Below are 14,496 nucleotides of genomic sequence, written 5' to 3'. Positions count from 1 at the left end.
AGAAGACACTGCAGTATTTTGTTTATCAAATGACAGCACAAATAAAGTCACACTTCTGTTATCATCTTCCATCAGCTCTCACAGACAAGGAAAGCAGCCGTTTAACTGCATCACCTGGCAACCGACACTGATTAGTCACATATACGTAGATGTGCATCTGTTTTTTAATGTGTCTGCTTGCACGTATGATGACTTCACGAAGGGAGACAACTTCATATGGTGTGTAAAAGCTGGCAAATGTGTGTGATAAGTAGAGTTGAGGTGCTCTGTTGTGTCCTAGTGTGTGTGTGTGTGTGTGTGTGGGTGGGGAGATGTGACTCACTGTATACTGGTCAGGGTATGGGGAAGTACTGCCAGTCATATATAAGTCATCTGATTGTAGACAGTTTAACTGAATCACAAAACAACTTCCACACCAACATTGCTGTGCTCCTCATACATCATAGTTGAATGCAGCTTTTTTTGTACCAAACAAATGGACAAAGTTGGAATTATTTATATTTTCTTCTTACAGGCCATTCCTGTTGCTGCCACCTCTGATGGAGTGGATGAGAGTGGCCATAGTTCACGCTGAGCATCGCAAGAGTCTACTGGTGGATAGTGATGACGTCAGACAAACTGCCAGGCTCCTCCTGCCAGGACTGGACTGTGAACCGAGACAGCTGAAGTAAATGAGAACACACACACAAACTCACGAGGGTTGTACTGCTTGATTTGTAGACTGGATCTGAATCTCTCCTCGCAAGCAGCAGCACTATGTCTGAGTATCTGTAATCAAAAAAGGAATATACAGTAAACATTAACAATGCCTTCAGACAAATCCTACGTTTACTGTTCCTGACACAAGTGTTATGTCTTCCTTGAATGTTTATGGGGTCATTACAGTTAGTTGAAAAGAAACATAACTTAATTGCTGAGACATTAGCAATTACTGCCCGCTTACTGTAACGCGGCTCCATAGCCTCTTTTAATGAAGTGAGTAATTCCAGATAATCATCAGATAAGAATGTACAATGAGCCAAATGGTTGAAACTTGTAGCTCTTAATGTCTATTTAATCTGTTTTAGTGCATTTTGCTAGGTACCTCTTATAAATTGACGGTGAACTGGCTGTTTTGTTATCTTATTCTTTCTTTGTGTCTGTCTCCATCAGGCCTGAATGTTGCTTCAGCTCCTTCAAGCGTCTGGACTCCAAAGCCGCCACAGACAAGTTCCACCTGGACCTGGGTTTTCGGATGCTAAACTGTGGACGCACAGACCTCATTGGCCAAGCTATTGGTTTGCTGGGGCCAGATGGGGTCAACAGCATGGACGACCAGGTACTGAACATCTGTCTCTTTGTGTTTAGCAGTGTGAATGGGTTTTTATGTATGATGTGTGTTAAAGGGAATATTGCAAAATGTTCCATATGTATTCATAGTTTGTCAGGCAGCACTTAATGTAATGGTTTCTTCTTTTTCATGTGTCCATTGCTCTGCTCGCTGTTCGTTACTCAGGGCATGACCCCGATGATGTATGCCTGCGCAGCCGGAGACGAGGCCTTGGTCCAGATGTTGATCGATGCCGGGGCCAACCTTGACCTGCCGGTAAATACGCTTCAATAATGTCAACATATGCACACATTCATTTAAACAATGCATGTTGAGTAAACTTCTACATGTGAGAGTATGGTCTTGATGTTGGTGTGTAACACCCATTTGCCGCGTGCTGCCAGGTTCCACCGTGCTCCCCAAAACACCCTTCTGTGCATCCCGATAGTCGACACTGGGCAGCCCTCACCTTCGCTGTGCTGCATGGACACATCTCCGTCGTGCAGGTTGGAAACATACACGCACATGTAGCAGCCGCAACCAGATGTAGCTAGTGTGTGAATCTTGAATTTGACATGCGGCATGAATGGCATACTTTTGAGCCGAGGTGAATTAACCTGCTAAATAGGCACATGGAATGCAGGTTGTCCTACACAGTCCACAGCTAACATGCGGATGTGATGCTACACGTTCCAAAGATGAGTGACAAATGTGATGTCAGAGGCCAGGCCTTAAACGAGTGAAACGATGTCAAACATTGCACAGTATAACAGATGTGGTGTGTATCTCCAGCTCCTGTTGGATGCAGGGGCCAACGTTGAGGGGGCCGCAGTCCGCAACGGGCAGGAGAGTACAGCAGACACCCCGTTGCAGCTGGCTTCAGCAGCAGGTGGGCAAATACATGCACGCACACATAAAAACACACGTACACAGAAGGCACAGCTGATGTTTGTGATGATCTCATTTATGGTCGGTAAATTACTACTTACTACTAAAAGTCTGCAGAAGGGAAACATGCAGAGATGAATGTGTGTTGTAATGTTCTGCCAAACAACTAATAATAACTGCTTAAACTTATCTTGAACTTATTTTTCCAACAATTATAAGTAACCGATCTCGTAGTGTGACAACAGTATCACAGGATTGAGTCGTGAGTGAGGCGTTGGCGAGAGGAACAAGGAAATGAGAGGGTAAATGAAGGCAAAGCGAGCGCTGAGGAGTGCTGCCTGTGGTTGTTTAGAAGCCTTCGGGCAGCATTCCTCTGTGGGATCAAATAAAAGCCACACATAGCTGTAGTAAAAGAAAAATGACGGCGTGTAAATAGTGCCTCATATGAATGAGTTTGTTTGTTTGAAAATGCTAAATAAAGTACAATAAAGCTCAATGTGTCCCTGTGGTAAAATGCAATAGTTGCAACAGTAAGTGTAACAAAGCCAGAAAGAAGACCTCTAGAGTATAAGTGCTCTAATAATTTTGAAAATAGGCAATAAAAAAAACGCAAACGCTCAAAATGCAACCATAAAAAATGTGAACAATTGTGGGTTGATATGTTAACTAGTCGAAAATACAAAGTATACTGCACCAGTGGGAAAAATACACAAGTAGAATAGATTACTAAAGTAGGTCTTTGCAAACAGCAAAGTACTGGTAAAATATATCCCATTTAAATGTGTTTAGGATGTAAATCGGTATGTAATTGACTTGTTTATATCCTTCCCAGGAAACTATGAGATGGTTAGTTTGCTCCTGGCGCGAGGTGCAGACCCCTTATCAAAGACCCACGGTGGAAATGCCCTTACGTCATCCCTCTATGAAGACATGAACTGCTTCAGTCATGCTGCCGCACATGGACACAGGTATGTGCGTCTCTCAATCTGATCTCAAAAAAGACATGTTGTCGACAGATGCTGCTGTTAGGCTCTAAGAAAAGAAAGGAACGTTAACTCAGTCATACTTGACCCAGGTCTGCATTTGTGCTTTGAGGAGAGATTCATCCCTTTCAGCATGTGGTTAAATGGCAGGCCTTGATCGTTTCCGAGTATAAAAAACGTGCATTTTTTGGGCCTCCTTCTATTCAGAGTCCATCTGTCTCTAAACACCAACTGGAAGCGTAAACCTCTCCACCTGTTCACTGCGTGTACGTGTGAACACAATGTAGACTCAACACTTCACATTCCACAGTGAGGGTGACAGATTATGTAATCAGAGAGGAGGGTACAGGGTCACAGAAATGGATGTATGTGGTCCAGTTTGGACATAGATTAATGTTTCCATCCTTTCTTTCGATTCTTCCCTCCTTGTCGTCTTTCTCTCCCACTTCTTCCTCCTATTTATCTTGTCAGAAACGTGCTAAGAAAGCTCCTGACTCAGCCCCAGCAAGTCAAAGAGGATGTCCTGTCTCTGGAGGAGATCTTAGCTGAGGGGGTGGAGGGTGACGAGGCCAGTATCTGCCCTTTCCTCCCTCTCTCTCCCCTCCCTACCCCTTCCTCTGGCCCCGGGGCCCCGCCGGAGGTGGGCATAGCGAGACTCTGCAAGGCCAGGACGAAGGCTCTGCAGGAGGCCAGCTACTACAGTGCGGAACATGGCTACCTGGATGTCACCATGGAGCTACGAGCTATGGGTACCTATCAGATGTCAGGAAGAGGATTTTCTTACTGTTCAAATTGTGACTTACCGTGAAAACCAATCAACATGTATTTTTCTTTTGACGTAGGTGTACCATGGAAACTACATGTGTGGCTGGAATCTCTGCGTTGTGCCCAGCAGCAGTCCAGGGCAGGAGTCACCCTCTCTCTCCTCAGAGAGTTCACCACGATCAAAGAAGAGGACTACTGCGAGGAGCTGGTCATCATCGGCCTGCCCCTGATGTTCAACATCTTACGTACCACCAAGGTACCATCTAAACTCAGTGTTTGCTTGTGGCTCAATGATATCAGCAAGACATTTAGTGAAGATGTGTGATGTAATCCCCTTCTCCTTGCTTGTATTCTCCTTTCCTCCAGAATGATGCCATTCTACAACAGTTGGCGACTATCTTCAGCCACTGTTTTGGTCCAGCACCTCTCCCAGCCATCCCTGGGATGAAGGCAACTCTTTCAGCACAGTTGGGTAAGAAAACTAGAAAATTTCGCAAGAAATTTTGAAAGTGTGGCTACTACTGCCGTAAGACCTCGCAATATATAGCTTTTGTTTCTGACGCCCGTCTCTCCTCCAAAGCACTTGAGTTGGTTTGTGTGTTAAACTGATTGGCTGATATGAAGCACCTGTGTGGTGCCGTCGTCATGGTGACCAAGTGAGCGCCAGCAGACTGATTAGAGGCAGACTGGACTGTGGACTTAAGGAAATAAACTACTGAACGTCCTGAACACACACAAACGTATATGAAATATCATATGACCTTATTAATGATCACAGTGTTGACAACTACACAATATAAAACACACGTAAACGTCTTTGTGTGTGTCTGTGTGTGTGTGTATGTGTCTGTTTGTGTGTGTCTGTTTGTGTGTGTGTTTGTTTGTTTGTGTATGTGTTTGTTTGTTTGTGTGTGTGTCTGTGTGTCTGTGTGTGTGAGACAAACAGACAGAGAGACAGAAGTCATCTGTGTTGTGTGTGCGTGTGTAAGTGTCTGTGTGTCTGTTAAACTGCTCTAACGAGAACACCTGTGGGTCGTTAGATCAAAGGTTGCCATGGTGATGACTTCAAAGGGACTTCCTTACGCTGAGCTTAATAGACCTAAATACTGTGGAACTCCTTTCAAACTATTTAAAAAAAATGGTACTTTAAAAGCCACTATTGCTTCGATATCGCATATTGAGCGTTAGGAAGACCTGATGAACAGATACTGTGACTGGCGAGTCTGTACGATAAAACATGTGTCTGTACGGGCGATTTACAAATCAGGTACGAGCTTCAGGGGAGACGTGGCTTTGGAGGGAGATTTAACATGGCGGCGGATGGCAGAGCGAGGTGGACTTGCTCTCACATTCAGTCCGATTTCAAGACGTCTGAGTCCGTTGGATTCCTATCGACCACAGTTTATGACAGAAGACAAGATTTCCAACGTTTCTATCCAACAATGGTGTATGAAGAGTGAACATTGTGGGAGTAATGACAAAATACGTTTTATTTTTTTAACAGTTTCTGTCGCTTCTTCTCACTCTGTTAATTGGCGCGCCACCCTCTACGAACGTTTCGTGAAATTTTTTTTATGTTTTTTGCATTTTTCGGGAAAACGTACGGGCGAATCTCTTAGAAAAGTCATACCTCACGATTCCCGCGCAAACCGCACGTTTCGATGTAATTTTTGCGCATGTGCTGGCAACGCTCTGGGAGGAGTAGTGGTTTGACTATAAGAAGAATAATAATAACTAGAAAGAGCATTTCCTGCTGAAAATGCGTTGGAATGCAAAAAGCTGAAGCTTATAGCTGAAATATTTGAAAGAAATAGCTGAATATAGCTGAACATAGTGGAATATAGCTTAAATTAGCTAAATATAGCTAAATATATTTGAAAATGAAAGAATAGCTGAATATATGTAAAAACAGCTGAATATATTAATATAGCTGAAAATTGCGGAATAGATGAATATATAAATAAATAGCAAATCATTACTGAAAATATAGAAAAGGCAAAATACCTGCTGAAAAATGTTACAGTTCGAAGTCATTTCATTGAACTGTTGAAAATCATTGTCGTTTAAATGTATAATTGGAAAAGTTGAAAGGAAAACTGCATCATCTAAATCAGGGGTGTCAAACATACGACCCGGCTCGCCACAGTGTCCAGTCCAACAGAAGAAAAAAAAAAGTTTTTTTGAAAAATTAAAATCTGCCATAGGTGGGGTTTGAACCACTGACCCTTTGCTCCTAAGGCGGAGTTGCTAACCACTGATCCACAGGCGCATTTGGTGAGACACCCGATATTATTGAGTGTCTACAAAACCATCCGTCAAACCTCAGAACGTGAACGTCAGTGACGCTGTTAATCTTGACGTCTATAACCAAAGTGACCTGCACACACGCGCGCACACACACACGAACGTGCACGCGACCATAATAACACGTTAACGCGGCCGTTCGCGCGCGCGCACGGCCGTGCACGCGCGCGGCCGTTGAGGCGCGGGCGCACCCGTTGGCGAGCGTTTACACGCGCGGCCGTTTCACGTTAGTGGGCGTTTACGTGTGCTGCCGTTCACGCGCGAGCACGGCCGTTCATGTGCGCCACCCGTTGGCGTGTGCGGCCGCTTACGTGCCTGCTGCCTGTAGATGCACAGACCAAAGGGCTGCTGCTGGGGACGGACCGGCTCTCCCATTCAGTCGGACCTCAACACGTCTTATCTGTTGGATTCCTATCGACCGCAGTTTACGGCAGAAGACAAGATTTCCAACGTTTTGAGCTATAAATTATGTCCAAAGAGTATACGGTTTGGAGTAGAGAGCAAGTTTAAAATATGTGTATCGCCAAGTGCCCTCGCTCTGGAGTATGACGTCACCGCTGTGAGCTGCCCAACACACAATAATGAGAAAGGCAGAAAAGGTGCGGAAAAACTATAAAACGAAAACGCCGACAGTTAAAACAATATAGGATATATCGAAAAGATGAGTAATACAATAACAGCTAAACGTTTTTGTCAACATTTTAAAGGTGGAATGGTGTCTCTAGCTGGAGGCATGACAGAGCCTTTCCCTTTTGAAGTTGAAGAGTTGAAAGCGGATTTGAAGATGTTCTTCATTGGAAACCATTCTTTTTTTTTTGATAAAAAGCTGAATAATTTTGAAAATTGAGAAAATATGAAAAATGTAAAAGCGTAGATTAATAGCTAAAGGTTTTGTCAACATGTGGAATTTTAAATATTGTCTCAAGCTCAACGTATGAAGAAACTGTAAACGTTTGAAGTTGGAGATGATTTGAAGATTTCCCCATTGGGTCCCATTATAAAAAAAATCATAAAAAGCTTAATAATTTGGAAATTTGAAAAGTCAGAAATATGAAAAGTCATAGCCATCGTCTCCTTAAGTAGCTGAATATTTGAATAATTGAACTTTTTTCTGTAACTGGGAATATGAAGGACTAGTTACGGTCCAAAATACGGATGGAAGAAATAGAAGAAGAAACAGTTTAATAAAGATTTGAAGAACAATAGTTGGAATGCTTGCAGCATTCCAACTAATAACTAGAAAGAGCATTTCCTGCTGAAAATGCGTTGGAATGCAAAAAGCTGAAGCTTATAGCTGAAATATTTGAAAGAAATAGCTGAATATAGCGGAACATAGTGGAATATAGCTTAAATTAGCTAAATATAGCTAAATATATTTGAAAATGAAAGAATAGCTGAATATATGTAAAAATAGCTGAATATATTAATATAGCTGAAAATAGCGGAATAGATGAATATATAAATAAATAGCAAATCATTATTGAAAATATAGAAAAGGCAAAATACCTACTGAAACATTTTACAGTTCAAAGTCATTTAATTGAACTGTTGAAAATTCTTGTCGTTTAAATTTATAATTGGAAAAGTTGAAAGGAAAACTGCATCATCTAAATCAGGGGTGTCAAACATACGACCCGGCCCGCCACAGTGTCCAGTCCAACAGAAGAAAAAAAAAAGTTTTTTTGAAAAATTAAAATCTGTCATAGGTGGGGTTTGAACCACTGACCCTTTGCTCCTAAGGCGGAGTTGCTAACCACTGATCTACAGGTGCAGTTGGTGAGAGACCTGATATTACTGAGTCTCTACAAAACCATCCGTCAAACCTCAACGTGAACGTCAGTGACGCTGTTAATCCTGACGTTTATAACCAAAGTGACCTGCACACACGCGCGCGCACACACACACACGAACGTGCACGCGACCATAATAACACGTTCACGCGCGAGCACGGCCGTTCATGTGCGCGACCCGTTCGCGTGTGCGGCCGCTTACGTGCCTGCTGCCTGTAGATGCACAGACCAAAGGGCTGCTGCTGGGGACGGACCGGCTCTCCCATTCAGTCGGACCTCAACACGTCTTATCTGTTGGATTCTTATCGACCGCAGTTTACGGCAGAAGACAAGATTTCCAACGTTTTGAGCTATAAATTATGTCCAAAGAGTATACGGTTTGGAGTAGAGAGCAAGTTTGAAATATGTGTATCGCCAAGTGCCCTCGCTCTGGAGTCTGACGTCACCGCTGTGAGCTGCCCAACACACAATAATGAGAAAGGCAGAAAAGGTGCGGAAAAACTATAAAACGAAAACGCCTACAGTTAAAACACTATAGGAGATATCAAAAAGATGAGTAATACAATAACAGCTAAACGTTTTGTCAACATTTTAAAGGTGGAATGGTGTCTCTAGTTGAAGGCATGACAGAGCCTTTCCCTTTTGAAGTTGAAGAGTTGAAAGCGGATTTGAAGATGTTCTTCATTGGAAACCATTCATTTTTTTTTAATAAAAAGCTGAATAATTTTGAAAATTGAGAAAATATGAAAAATGTAAAAGCGTAGATTAATAGCTAAAGGTTTTGTCAACATGTGAAATTTTAAATATTGTCTCAAGCTCAACGTATGAAGAAACTGTAAACGTTTGAAGTTGAAGATGATTTGAAAATTTCCCCATTGGGTCCCATTATAAAAAAAATCATAAAAAGCTTAATAATTCAAAGATTTGAAAAGTCTGAAATATGAAAAGTCTTAGCCATCGTGTCCTTAGGTAACTGAATATTTTTATAATTGAACTTTTTTCTGTAGCTGAAAATATGAAAGAGTTGAAGAGGTCCAAAATACGGATGGAAGAAATAGAATAATAATAAAAAGTTTAATAAAGATTTGAAGAACAATAGTTGGAATGCTTGCAGCATTCCAACTAACTAGAAAATTTCGCAAGAAATTTTGAAAGTGTGGCTACTACTGCCGTAAGACCTCGCAATATATAGCTTTTGTTTCTGACGCCCGTCTCTCCTCCAAAGCACTTGAGTTGGTTTGTGTGTTAAACTGATTGGCTGATATGAAGCACCTGTGTGCTGCCGTCGTCATGGTGACCAAATGAGCGCCAGCAGACTGATTAGAGGCAGACTGGACTGTGGACTTAAGGAAATAAACTACTGAACGTCCTGAACACACACAAACGTATATGAAATATCATATGACCTTATTAATGATCACAGTGTTGACAACTACACAATATAAAACACATGTAAACGTCTTTGTGTGTGTCTGTGTGTGTGTGTATGTGTCTGTTTGTGTGTGTGTTTGTGTGTCTGTTTGTGTGTGTGTGTCTGTTTGTGTGTGTGTGTGTTTGTGTTTGTTTGTTTGTGTGTGTGTATGTGTGTCTGTGTGTCTGTGTGTGTGAGACAAACAGACAGAGAGACAGAAGTCATCTGTGTTGTGTGTGCGTGTGTAAGTGTCTGTGTGTCTGTTAAACTGCCCTAACGAGAACACCTGTGGGTCGTTAGATCAAAGGTTGCCATGGTGATGACTTCAAAGGGACTTCCTTACGCTGAGCTTAATAGACCTAAATACTGTGGAACTCCTTTCAAACTATTTTAAAAAAATGGTACTTTAAAAGCCACTATTGCTTCGATATCGCATATTGAGCGTTAGGAAGACCTGATGAACAGATACTGTGACTGGCGAGTCTGTACGATAAAACATGTGTCTGTACGGGCGATTTACAAATCAGGTACGAGCTTCAGGGGAGACGTGGCTTTGGAGGGAGATTTAACATGGCGGCGGATGGCAGAGCGAGGTGGACTTTCTCTCACATTCAGTCCGATTACGAGACGTCTGAATGTGTTGGATTCCTATCGACCGCAGTTTATGACAGAAGACAAGATTTCCAACGTTTTGAGCTATAAATTATGCTCACAGAGTACACAGTACGGAGTTTACGGCAAATTTAAAAAAAAAAAATCTTCAAGATCTGACGTGGGTCTGCCCTCTAACATGACATCACGTGCTCTGAACTCCGCAACACACACTCATGCAAAAGAGAGAAAAGGCGGCAAAAAAACATAAAACTAAAACGCTGACAATTATGACAGTATAAAATATATCAATAAGTGGAGATATGCGGTAATAGCTGAAAGTTTTGGCAACATTTTAAACTTGGAATGGTGTCTCTAGCTGAAAGCATGGCAGAGCCTTAGGCTTTTGGAGCTGAAGAAGTTTTAAAACGTTTTTCATTGGAAACCATTCATTTTTATTTTTATAAAAAGTTTAATAATTTAAATATTTGAAAAAATATGAAAAATGTAAAAGCGTAGAATAATAGCTGAACGTTTTGTCAACATTTGAAATTTGAAATTGTGTCTCTAGCTGAACGTATGAAGAACCTGCAAACGTTTGAAGTTGAAGATGATTTGAAGATTTCCCCATTGGGTCCCATTTTAAAAAAAATCATAAAAAGTTTAATAATTTAAAAATTTGAAAAGTCTGAAATTTGAAAAGGAAGTTGCACACGTGTGCTTAAGAAGCTGAATATTTGAATAATTGAACTTTTTTCTGTAGCTGAAAATATGAAGGAGCTGAAGAGGTCCAAAATACGTACGGAAGAAATAGAATAATAATAATAAGTTTTTTAAAGATTCGAAGAACAATAGTTGGAATGCTCGAAGCATTCCAACTAATAATAAGCCCGCAGGAGAACATGAAGTGTGCTTCCAGCATGGGGTCTCTGACCCCATGCGGCTGAAGCCACACTTAACTATGCTTCTTACTGTATGTGTATATGACCACACATAGCTCAGTGTGTGCTCAGCAGATGCCATTACATTAATGATGACATCATTAATGAATCTGTTGAGTATTGTTAATGAATCTGTTGGGTGATGTAAAATATCACAAAACCGTGAAATATCCCCCACCGATCACAATTTCCTAAAATGTAGTCACATAAGATGATAAGAGGCAGCAATTTCTCACAGTTGAGTAGCTGGCATTTTTGTAGAAGAATGTACTTAATTGATCCCATTACCAGTGTTCAGGTTTAAATTATAGATTTGTTTGCACCATAATGTTCTGCACCCTCAATACCTACAACCTCATATTGAGTTTTATGTAAATGCAAATGCAATATCTGACTGCATTCATTGCTTAGCCAATGCTACTATCTGTGGGTTTGGCATTACAAATGTCCCACAAACGGGGGTAAAGCTGATGCCGAATACATCAGACAAAGTTTGAAATCAAGTTATCAACCCGCAACGGCAATCCTAGACACAGTTGGACCAGTGGTCAGACAGGCTTCCTGATCACTAAAAAGTTATCCTGGGAATGGAGTTGTAAGGAGCTACTGGTATGTTTTCCTACAGACCCTCATTTCCTGAATAACCAGGAGATGTCAGATGTGACGTTTGTGGTGGAGGGGAAGCCGTTCTATGGCCACAAAGTCCTGCTCATCACAGCTTCTGACAGGTGAGTCTACACAAGTTCCCACTGGACAGCTCGACACAAGCTTAAAGACAGTGAGCAGTTAAAATCCACGAGGGGTTTAACACTCATACTTGTTTTCTTTTAGATTCAAGTCTCTGCTGGCAAGCTGTGGACCAGATGCAAGCCACAACAAGGAGATTGAGATCAGTGGCATCAAGTACAACATTTTCCAGGTAACAAATGTACTCTTTATTTCCCGATTTTCAAGAATTCTACCCAAAGTATTTCCTTTTTTTGTGTGAATCAATTGATCAATATTGATGGAATAAACTGGAGATGTACTGCAAAACATCTACATCCTTTAGTTCGACTTTGTTTCCAAACAAGACCTTTGACCTCTTTTGCAGATGATGATGTCATACCTGTACTGTGGAGGAACAGAGTCACTGAAAACCATTGTGCCGGATTTGCTGGAGGTGAGAATCGCTAAACAGATACTATACCATCTATCTGCGTTGAATGAAACATTTTACTGACAAATTGTCTGCTTTCATCCTGCTTTAGATCAGTGTTTATGTTTAAAGTTTTCGATTTTTCTTTATGTTAGTGTATCAATTTTAAGACTTTTGCTTGTGTTTTCTCCGGCAGTTGTTGTCAGCTGCTAGTCTGTTCCAGCTGGGCGTGCTACAGAGACACTGTGAACTCGTCTGCTCGCGACTCATCAATCTGGATAATGCAGTCAGCGTCTACAAAACAGCCAAGGTGACACGCACACAGCATATTGTGATGTTACGTAAACTTAGGTTAGGTTGCTATATTTGTACCCGTAGGTAGACTTGGTTTGCAATAGAAAGCAAGGCATCATCTCAACACTCAGCACAATTACAATCAACACAGACAACCAGAAAAAACATGACAATACAAGTACACAAAGCTAAAGATCAGTGCGCTGTTATGAATATAATTTGTTCACCTGAGTGACGGTCTACACAATGGTACTAAATACCCCCGTCTAGAAGGTAGAAGCTGTGTGAGTCCTCCTTTAAAACTATTAGAAGAGCAAACTTTATTATAGAGCAAATATTTGCTCTTTTGTTAAATTCTTCAGTTTAATAAGTGAGATGATTCTAATGTAACATATCAACTGGGAAAAATCAAATTTATGCCACAAAAGACCATGGTACATGATTGATTTCCTAAATTCTACATTGGAAAGCGGTGTTGTTGACACTTTACATCTGTAACTGTGTCCTCTCTTTTCCCAGGCCCATGGTTCATTGGAGCTGAGCTCGTTTTGTGAAGGCTACTTCTTGCAGCAGATGCCTGCTCTGCTGGAGAGAGAGGGCTTCAGGAGCCTGCTGCTGGGACCCCCCGCGGCCCGACAAGCAAACAACTCCACTTCCACGCTGCTTCACAGCCGGGGAGAATCACCTCTCGAGGAGCTGGAGGCCACCCTGGCTCAACGACTACGCTCCCTCTGCGTCACCTCCCGGGTCTGAGGAGAGAAGACGGAAATAAGAACGTGGCAGTTGAAGTTGAAGTTTCATCTTATCACTGATCAGATGTTCAAGACACTGTTTAAATGGTTTGAGTGCAGATGTTTTCTTAGTGACATTTGAAACGATCTCTGGTGACAAGTAACTTCCACAGTGAATTGGCACGGGGACACCGATCGGTGAGCTATTTGACAGCAGTTACTCTGCTCTGTGGACAATTCAGCATTTCATATTTTGTGCCAGGAACTCCATCTTGACTATATCACAGTGTACAATATGTTTATGAAGAAGAAAATTGGACACTGTGATGTTTTTTTTTTTCCAAGGCTCTGGAAGCTTAAAAGAGAAGCAACAGATGGACGTAACAGGTGGGAACTCTGAATTATGAAACACTGCTGCCCTCTACTGGACAAAACTGGCTAAATAAACAATCGCTTTGGAGGAATGGGATCAACGACACCCTCCTGGTTCTGACTGACGCTGAGTAAAGCGACAAAGAGACTGAATCAAGTGAGGCAGCCATGCTGGACTTTTGGCTTTCTCCTTTTCAGACTAATAATGCAGAGTGGGAGGGCAGAGGTAAACTTGGTGCTTTCAGCATTGATGTAAGCTTTGGATTAACAAATGTACTTTTTATGTCTTTTTTATGTTTTTATTTTTTAAAAGGTATTAGCGGCGAAACATAACACTTACTAAAGAGTGGGATGGACATTTTCTATTTAATGAGAGAAAAAGATGTGAGAGTATTTAACGGGGTGTTCCCTTTTTATTTTGTTTTTAATCCAAGCATTAATATTACATCATTAATATTATTGATGAAAAGTTGCTTTGTTGCTGTTTTTCCAGGTAGACTCTAACAGTTGATTAAGCTCATATATGCTGAGGGTCAATGCTTCTATACAGGTACAACAGCCAGTCCAACATGGGATTTGGATTACGTCACATCTGTTTTAATGCTGAAAATTATAATAAACCTGGGATACAAGTTTGGTCAGTTTCACTGGTGCATACTATTCAAATATTGCACTGCTATCTGTGGTGTGGGTTTGTGTAGACTTACCTGAAATCCAGAACAACTCAGACTTGCAACGGCACAGATCGACATCATGAAAGTGCATCAAAAATACATTAAAATATGTGCAATAACAAAAGAGGAAATTAAACACATCTGGTAACACTTATTACGAAAGTCATCATAAGCACATTTGTTGTATATTAAAATGTATTGAATGTATTTGTATGACTTATATTTTAATCATGTATGACACTTCATACCAAGATTTTTAAAGTATTTTAATACTATAAAATTATATACTATTATATAATATTAAA

General features: G+C 41.2%; 1 protein-coding gene across 1 annotated transcript in view; it reads left to right on the top strand.

The window, feature by feature from the left end:
- abtb2b (ankyrin repeat and BTB (POZ) domain containing 2b) overlaps positions 1 to 14,137 on the top strand; it is a 50,744-nt gene extending 36,607 nt beyond the window's left edge. The window contains exons 4-17 of the mRNA XM_068603394.1: positions 515 to 667; positions 1,153 to 1,318; positions 1,496 to 1,585; positions 1,714 to 1,815; positions 2,102 to 2,198; positions 3,030 to 3,165; positions 3,652 to 3,929; positions 4,023 to 4,201; positions 4,312 to 4,417; positions 11,608 to 11,710; positions 11,814 to 11,901; positions 12,076 to 12,144; positions 12,317 to 12,430; positions 12,934 to 14,137. Coding sequence (XP_068459495.1) covers positions 515 to 667; positions 1,153 to 1,318; positions 1,496 to 1,585; positions 1,714 to 1,815; positions 2,102 to 2,198; positions 3,030 to 3,165; positions 3,652 to 3,929; positions 4,023 to 4,201; positions 4,312 to 4,417; positions 11,608 to 11,710; positions 11,814 to 11,901; positions 12,076 to 12,144; positions 12,317 to 12,430; positions 12,934 to 13,167 — 1,915 coding nt within the window. The 3' untranslated portion in view covers positions 13,168 to 14,137. The remainder of the gene's footprint in view (positions 1 to 514; positions 668 to 1,152; positions 1,319 to 1,495; positions 1,586 to 1,713; positions 1,816 to 2,101; positions 2,199 to 3,029; positions 3,166 to 3,651; positions 3,930 to 4,022; positions 4,202 to 4,311; positions 4,418 to 11,607; positions 11,711 to 11,813; positions 11,902 to 12,075; positions 12,145 to 12,316; positions 12,431 to 12,933) is intronic.
- The last annotated feature ends 359 nt before the right edge of the window (positions 14,138 to 14,496 follow it).

Source organism: Clinocottus analis, unplaced genomic scaffold, assembly GCF_023055335.1.
Source record: "Clinocottus analis isolate CAN_PGR_092001 unplaced genomic scaffold, fCliAna1.0.p SCAF_6, whole genome shotgun sequence".
Classification (NCBI taxonomy): Eukaryota; Metazoa; Chordata; class Actinopteri; order Perciformes; family Cottidae; genus Clinocottus; species Clinocottus analis.
Note: the sequence above shows the minus strand (reverse complement) of the source record. Positions and strands in the feature narration are given on the sequence as shown.